Source organism: Ictalurus furcatus, chromosome 29 (genome assembly GCF_023375685.1).
Source record: "Ictalurus furcatus strain D&B chromosome 29, Billie_1.0, whole genome shotgun sequence".
NCBI classification, from domain to species: domain Eukaryota; kingdom Metazoa; phylum Chordata; class Actinopteri; order Siluriformes; family Ictaluridae; genus Ictalurus; species Ictalurus furcatus.
Window position 1 is genome coordinate 12244533 of NC_071283.1, and position 8566 is coordinate 12253098.

Consider the following 8566-nt stretch of genomic DNA (forward strand, 5'->3'; position numbering starts at 1 on the left):
TATCCTCGCGGTATAATTGGTCGAAAAACATGTACGAGGTATCCGGGCCAAAGTTTTAAATGTGTTTCACGAGATTTTCAAAACGTTTTATACCCAATTTTCTTTCTCTCTCTCTCTCTCTCATAACAGCCTTCAGAAACTTGTCTATCGTTGGACATCTTCCAGGGAAAGAAGGCTGTAATGTGCTTTTCAGAGTCGTTAGTACATTATTTAACTTGTGTTTAACTAGTAAGCTTTAGAAATGATATGTAGATATTAGCATTTTTAATTAAAGCAAATGGTGGATGACTTGTTGCTTTGAACTTATGGAAAAATTAAGAAAAAGAAGATGGTGAATTTACAGCACAGTGACAATCTTTTCTTGAAATATCCCAGCTTGTTAGGGGTTGGCTAGTAGTGGTTAGAGCGCAGGGTCAGCCATGATATGGCGCCCCTGGAGCAGAGGGGGTTAAGGGCCTTGTTCAAGAGCCCAATGGTGGCAGCTTGGTGATGCTGGGACTTGAACCCCTCCATCTTCTGATCACAATCCCAGAGCCTTAAGCATTGAGACGCCACTGCCCCATAAATGACATTTCCAATCATTAAGCAGGATAGTTATGCCCTCCTGGACTCAAAGGTTGGAGATCTACCAACTACGTGTGGGAAAACGTCTTACACAGTTACAGCACTCGAGCAGAAGAGTAGAATTGATTTATTATTTGTGTCTCCATTACAGTCTGTAGATCCAGGCCAGCAGTTTACATGGGAGCACTCGAACCTGGAGGTCAACAAAGCCAAGAACCGCTATGCCAATGTCATCGCCTACGACCACTCAAGAGTGCTGCTCTCCTCCATCGATGGTACGTCTGGCCCCGGTGCCTTTTAAGTTTCTAGCATGTATTAGTTGACGGATATTAATAATACGTTTGCAATGACTGTACACTGCGATATTAATGTCAGTTTATATAAATGTCCTAATGATGATGGTCTGTCTTCAGGATGCTGACTGATGGACATGTTTGATTGATGTCATTTTTACATACATTGGTACACGGAGCTCAAAAAATGTTATGGTTGCAGGGGAAAAGTTTTGTTGTTGGGTTTTTTTTCCCAGTTATACAATCATGCAACATACATCACTGGATATATTAAAGTGCCGTGTTGAAGCAATAGTACACCAAGGAGGTTTGTTGGAATCTTAACAGTGAAACAGACTTAAGGTCTAAATAGCTCTCTATTCCTCCTTTATGTAGCATGACACTGACTGTATTATATCTACATGGACGTCTGATCACCCACATAGCAGCTTTCCTCTTCATGGCATCCCACAATCCAGCGCAGCCCTCTGTTTCTCTTCACTAAGCCCTCCGAATTGATTTCCCTCTGATGGGATACACACATATTTGTGGAACTGATGCATTGCACGCTAACATCTGGAGTTGTGAGCCCTCGCCGATCTTTGTTTGCTTTGATTCGAGAACTTGTACACGCGAGAGTTAGCCAGAGCTTCTGGCTGACGTCGACTGGCTTCGAGCTGCCTGTGATTCAGTACGCAGAGCGCAGAACAAAATAAACACAGTAGGAAAAGAAATCCGTGTTGCAATCAGGAAATTTTCAAATGGCAGCGCCGTAGGAACCTTTCTGAAGTTTTTCAGCTCGCCCTCGAGGACCCCCTGCCAGGCTCCATCTTTGTCCTGTTCCAGCGTTCAGCGCCATCTGAGGCTGTAATCACGGACTGTGGAGTTCTGATTACCTGGGCCAGGTGTGGCAGGAGACGGAGTAGAACAAAACAGTGGTTTAGGGACGTTGAGGAACAGATTGGGTGCAGAACGTAATGCGTGTCCTTTGCTTTCTTTCTCATGCGCCATCTCTCTGCCTTAATGGTGTATAGTTAAACTGATCAGACCTGACATCAATACTCGTTCGCTTTTTTTTTGAGCCAGCTAGCAGATTTCCTTTGGGCTCGACATGCACTTTAGATTAGCCGTGTCTGTATATCGACCAGGACATTCTCGATCTTGGAGCTGGTGTCCCGTCTTATCGTCTGCGTCTTCCGTGCAGATATTGCGCAATCTCTTAATTGAGCTAACACTTACGCAGACTATACAAGGATCATCCATCTTTTCACGCTTTTTTCTTTTTTTGGCTAGGATAACGTCCCTCATAAGCTCACCAAGATACTGTAGATCTGCTGCTGTAATCATAACACCTGTCCTGTGCTCATCCCAAGAGTCATATTCACAATATACTAACACTACTGCCATTCCAAGGAAACATATATGATTGAGTGTATACCTGCCAGTCACATCCCAAAAAACGGTCCATATGTGAGACAGAAAGAGAGAGAAAATCCTTAAATCTCCGAACTGCTGGACTCTGTAAAGGTCGGTGGATGTGAAGTCGGCCAATTCTTTTCATATTTACAGGCCAGCTGGCTGCAGAAGAATCTTCCTCTGCTGAAGAATGTTATTACTGATCTCGCCGATTTCTAATACGCAGGTATAAATCTAACAGAGTTCTATCAAAATAACACAATGTTTGTTGTAGAGTAGAACAGGACTCCTAGGAACTGAGAGGAACTCCCAGGAACTTTTTATTTGACACTTTTATTGGCATTATATATCTTAAACCACGTCGCGAATACATTCCTGCTAAGAAGGCGCCGATTAATATTCTCTAACAGCAGCTCTGACAGTAGTTTAAAAAAATATATATATACGTCGTTTCTATAGTAACAACTTTTACAGGATTTGGACCATGGACGCTCCACAATACTGGATTAAAAATGGTTGATATGCTGACGTTTTGTTTTTTTTTCCCGGGAGGAGCCGTATATTAGAGATGGCATGATACCACGTTTTCTTTTTCTACACTGATACCGAGTCTCGTCTGATCCCGATAATGTTTTCTTTAAAAACTACTAAGCTTTAAAAATAATTTTTTTTTTTACTGAAACACTTAGCATTTAAACTCTTTCACACCAAAATCACACTGTAAATATGATCAAATATCAAGTGTGAATATAACAACAAAAGGAAACAAAAAAAAAACCTTTATATCTCGTTATACGACGTCGCTGTTGAGTTCTCGATTCTGATTGGCTGACAGATGTTCTGCGGCGTGCAGTTGTTTTTCAGTGAATGCACAGCTAAAGTATTTCCAGTCAGGTGTGGACCGCGTTACGGTTCCATATCACTGCATTACCACCTCACGGTGTGCATTATTTCCTAATCATTTAACGTCCCGTCATCAATTATTCCTTACTTATATGTAAACATCTCCAGACCTTTCCCAGTCTAATTCCAACCTTCGCCATTTGTTAAGGGATCCAATAACTATACTGGTTATCGGTATCGGATCAACGCCATCTCTAGTATATTTAGTATTTTTTCTAGGAGTCTCCAGAGTCAGCACTTTGTAACAGTCAGATGTAAAGCTGGAAGTCAGATGGGAGGGGCTTAAAGACAGATGGTTTTTATGGTTTTATGACAAGCTGATTTATTTATTTATTTATTTATTTTGTCTTAACTTGTCTGAACTAAAGAAAAACAATGTTAAAAGTAACTATAAATGGATAAAGCTATCCTCAGATTTGAGGGATCATTCTTTTTTTCCGTTGATAAAGAATTGTAATCAATAACACGTCTTGTTATAAGAGGAATAAAGCATTACAGGAAGTGCTGTTCCTAGAAAACAATCCACTTTGTCCGGTGAGTGCATGGTGCATTCCAGAAGTATTAGGACTGTTAATAATCATTATAATATAACGATCATAATAATCCGCATTCACCAATTTCCTTCTTTCATAATTATGTGGATTCCAGATTTTACTGAACTATTCGAACAATAGAAACCCGCGCTCAACCTACTTGTCTATCTTTTCAACAAAAATAGAACAATAATAATAATAATAATAATAATAAAACGCGAGCGATATACGCTGCATTTTTGCTACCCGATAAATAAGACAACCGTATCGAGCTCTCTGAAGCTGCTGGTTTAATTAAAAACTTGCTAAGATTTGATCAACCAAAAATTCCTCAGCGCCAGAGAAACAACAAACAGAGGTTGGTTTGTTTTCTCAGCTGCTCTCAGACGAAGTCTAATAAAACATCCAATATCTTAAATGCATAAAATGTTGCCAGTAATATCTCCTGAATAAATAGGAACCTCGACTCACGTCTGGAATACACTGTATAATCAACACGTAGTCTATATATATTTATATATATATATAATATATATGGTGATCTTCGCAAAAAGATACCAAACACTAAGGTGAGAGCTTTTAATCAGAATATAATCAAAGGGTTAATAGAAGTTTCTACTGAAGTCAGGATTAATAAGGATTTGCAGTAGTGAATCATCATCTTTTTAAATTTTTTTTTTTTTTATTAAAGCAGATCAAGCTCTATTTAAGCTCTATATATGGCACATCCCAGCTTTAAAAAAAAAAATTCATTTAACCTGTTAAACAAATAAAGTCTCTCGAGGTGTTAACAGTGTGTGAGGTTGAGGTTGTGAATGCGTGTGTGTGTGTGTGTGTGTACAGTGGTGCTTGAAAGTTTGTGAACCCTTTACGAAACACCCGACTCTTAATTTCGCCTTCAAATTGACTGCTAATCCTAGAGGTTCACATACTTATGCCTCTCACAGGATCTGTAACATTGGCTCATTTTCCTAATTATTCAATAAACGACCGAGTATAATATTATTTCCGAATAATATTCTAAAATCCGATGATGGTTTCGGTCATATTTATGCCGAAATTTCGAAAATTCTAAAGGGTTCACAAACTTTCAAGCAGGACTGTATGCACTGAAACCAACGTTTTTTTTTTGTTTTTTTTTTTCTCTCTCTCTCTCTGTCTATGATTACAGAGATAGACGTTATGATGACGCTATCCGCGGCAAACAAGCACAACTAATACTTTCAAGGTTGCCGTTCTGTTCTGACCGAATCATTCATTTATCCCGAGAGTTTGCAGAGAATTCAAACCAGCGATACACGCGAGGAAAACGCGTACAGTCGCCCGCGTGTGGTTTTCTACTAAATGATATTTTATTATTAAATTATATCCGTAATGGAAAAAAAAAAAAAAAAGCAAATGTTCTGCGACCTAGAAAGCATAACGTTAGAAATCAGTCATCAGTGATTCGCAGACTCGAGCGTAATCAAGATAAGGTTCCACGGGGGTTTAATATATTCAAGAGGTGGAGTATGTATTTAATTTCCTCAACTATTGCAGGAATATAATATATTTATTATAAAAGCTTAAGTTTGGCTCAGACTTTGTAATACACTTATTATATGATTATAATTTTTTATTCTTTTTTTTTAAAGCAAATCCTGACAGACGTGCCAGGCAGTTTAGTGTTGCCCTTCATACCTTCCCACTGCTGAGTTCTCTAGACGTCCTATTGGGTTTTTTTTTTTTTTATGTGTGTGTGTGGCAATGTTTCATTGCAGTTTGAAAAGAGAAAGCAAGAGAAAAGCGAGCTTAATTGTCTTTATCCATTGTCCGTAATCCTGAGCAGGCAGCTCCAAATGAAGAGAGGAGGATTAGAATAAAACGAGTAGCATGGCTGGAGAGAAAGCTCAGAAAGTGTTTATATCCTGGGGTTTTTTTTTGTTTTTTTTTTTATTCGGCTGAATAATTTACCTGAGAGAGAGAGAGAGAGAGAGAGTGAGGGAGGGAGGCAGAAAGAGAGAGCGGGGGAGTCTTGGAAGCGAAACGCCGCAGACAGATGAGCTTTATCTCGCTGCAGCATGTGTTTCACGAAGCTCTGGGCCTCCAGTCCTTCAGCATTGACTAGCTGTCAACCTTGTGGAAAAGACCACACGGCTTTCATTTAGAGAGATCAAGCGAGAGGTGGAAGGGGGGGAAAAAAAAACATTCGCTCTCCTCCTTTCCCTTTCCGTCACTTATTTCCATTTGCTTAGTAAATATTTAACGAAGAAGTGTGTGAACAATATTTGAGCACCTTTTTTTTAAAAAAAAAAAAAAAAAATACGCTTTCACTCTGAACAGTTCGATCGTGAGACGTCCACACAGATAACCCTGACTGCGGCGGTGTGTCACAGGAACCCGGGCTAACGTGCAGCCAGAGGAAAAGCCAGGGAGATGGATTATGCGAGTTTGGCACGGTTTTAGCTGCCCTGCCACTCTGGGTGGGTTTATAAAAAGCGTGCAGCCTGAAGCTCAGCCAAAAAAACCTCGCGCTCGGCGTTAAACGCTCACTCTGCATTAGCGTGAAGCGGTACAGGCGTCGCAGCAGGAAGCCGTCCATCTGCACGCAGATTCGCCCTGACGGCCGCCAGGAACCCGGACCGAAGAGCTTAACGTCGCCATCACTCGCTCGTGCGATCACTCACTCGCTCATTTCTTCACTTACTCCCTCACTCACGACCCACGAACGCAAATAAATACCCTCCGACGTATTTCATCGACTTAGCGGACTCGCATCTCGCGGCATCGCAACGTACGACGGACGCTCCGTTTTGAAAAAATGGTCCGTATGGTGCAGTTTTCTGTAAGGACGTGTACGTGTCGTGTTTTTGGAAGGAGTCTCCAGTGTCAGCGCTTTGTAACGTCGAGAAGTAAAGATGCATTTATCGTCTATCTGTGAATTTTGGCCTTGGTCGTTTTAAGAGCGAGAGAGAGAGAGAGAGAGAGAGAGAGAGAGAGGGGGGGGGGGGGGTTGATGAGGGAATGAATTGTTTACGACAACTGTAACTATTAATGATGGATATAAAAAATGATGGAATGTCTTCTTTTAACCAATTCCAAGCCGAAATTTCACACACACACTCACACGCTCGATTCATTTATCACAATTGTCATTCAATTACCGCTCACTCATTCAGTCGCCGCTTGCCATTTAAAAGCCACCAATCAGCAGATTAACAGAATCCAGAAGGAGCACTGACTGTGTGCCCTGAACAATCTGCATGGAAATGTAAACCTGACTCGGAATTCAATTCCGGCGCTAATCCCGCTCAACTTAGCCAGCCGGTTAACCCGATCTTTTCCCGCACAGGCATTCCAGGGAGCGACTACATCAACGCCAACTACATCGACGGTTACAGGAAGCAGAACGCGTACATCGCCACTCAGGGCTCACTGCCCGAGACCTTCGGCGATTTCTGGAGGATGATCTGGGAGCAGCGCAGCGCTAACATCGTCATGATGACCAAGCTGGAGGAACGCTCAAGGGTACGTCAGGCTAACGTGGAAATTCGATAAGCAGTTCACAGGGAGTCTGAAAGGTCTTTTCAAAAGCGTTTATTTATTTATTTAATTTTTTTTAGTCAGAACTCTTCATTTTTCTTTTCTATCACTCTGTCTTCTTCTTCTTCTTCTTCTTCTGACACGTCTGCCCACCGTTTTGGTTCTGAACTTTTGATTTGCATTGTTATGGTACTAGAATTTGGCAGCTTGCTAGCTCGTGCTTCTCCACCGGCGCAAGCACGCTAGTTTAGCGCTGTCGTGTGCGCCGCTCTCAAACTTAGCAAAACTTTTAAGATGCTCAGCTTTGCTGTGCTTTACCTACATATCTGAGGAAAATCTTGATCTAAATTTCCATCTAAATGATTGCTAGCTTTGCTAAACCTCCATCTTCAGTCTTAAAGTAAACGCTAAATATACGTTGCTCATTTGTATAGCAACAATATCGTCTCAACGTTAAACAGCCACAAGTTCGAAGGGTTTGTCGTCTTTCCGAACGCATATCACGACTACGCAGCGGTTCCCTAAAGAAAGGTCTCCTCTATAATCGTCGAGCACCTTTTCTTTTATTAGCGCAGGACCGTTAGCATGAGGCATGTACTCACCACTCCAAGACACCGAGCGTCTGTGTCTCTCATTTTGACGAGGCAGCGACCGTACTGTAATGGAACAATGTTTTATTGGGCACTTGCTGGGATACAACAGTGTGTAATCATAATAAAGCCTAGGCCGTAATGTGATTGAGGAAAAAATGCAGTTAGGTCGGTAATTATAGCGTCTGTCAGGCTAAGAAAAAAAGCACTGTCTGCTTTAGCGCCTCGGCCAATTTCAGCTCCGTTCGCGAAATAAGGAGTCAGCAGAAAACGGGACGAACGGCCTGATGTCAGTCGTGTCCTTTTGTTCAGCGTTTCCTTTCAGATCATCTTCCTGTGCAAAACGGCGGCGTCGGAAAGATTTATCCTCGGTCCACGATTACTTTTACACCAAATCTGTAACTTAAACATTGTTTTAACGGGATTCTGAGGTAATCCTGCCGGATTGGAGCATAATTTGGGCTGAACCCTTTTTCAAACTCTGAGGTATATCTTGTGTTTTCGTGAAGTGGATTTGGCTAGCGACGTAGCGTTAGCTGACCGCTGTTCGTACCGAAGAACTAAACCGCGAGGTATTCCAAAGTGCGTGCGGCCTGAACGTTGTTTCTGTAACGTAAATTTAATTCATTAAACTCGGAGGTGTCTTGAGGTTGCTGAGTGGATTTGGTGGATTTAAACCGTGCGCACGGGATAAATCTTTCAGGCGAGCCGTGGGTTTATATTCAGAGGTTCGTACGTAGCGTAGCTTATAATACGTGATTGTCGC

At 41.6% G+C, this 8566-nt stretch overlaps 1 protein-coding gene across 8 annotated transcripts in view; it reads left to right on the plus strand.

The window, feature by feature from the left end:
* Positions 1 to 8566, plus strand: part of LOC128604465 (receptor-type tyrosine-protein phosphatase delta) — a 424718-nt gene that overhangs the window by 400788 nt on the left and 15364 nt on the right. For all 8 annotated transcript variants that reach the window (XM_053619599.1, XM_053619606.1, XM_053619605.1 and 5 more), the window contains 2 exons: positions 716 to 839; positions 7020 to 7195. In XM_053619599.1, the coding sequence (XP_053475574.1) occupies positions 716 to 839; positions 7020 to 7195 (300 nt within the window). The remainder of the gene's footprint in view (positions 1 to 715; positions 840 to 7019; positions 7196 to 8566) is intronic.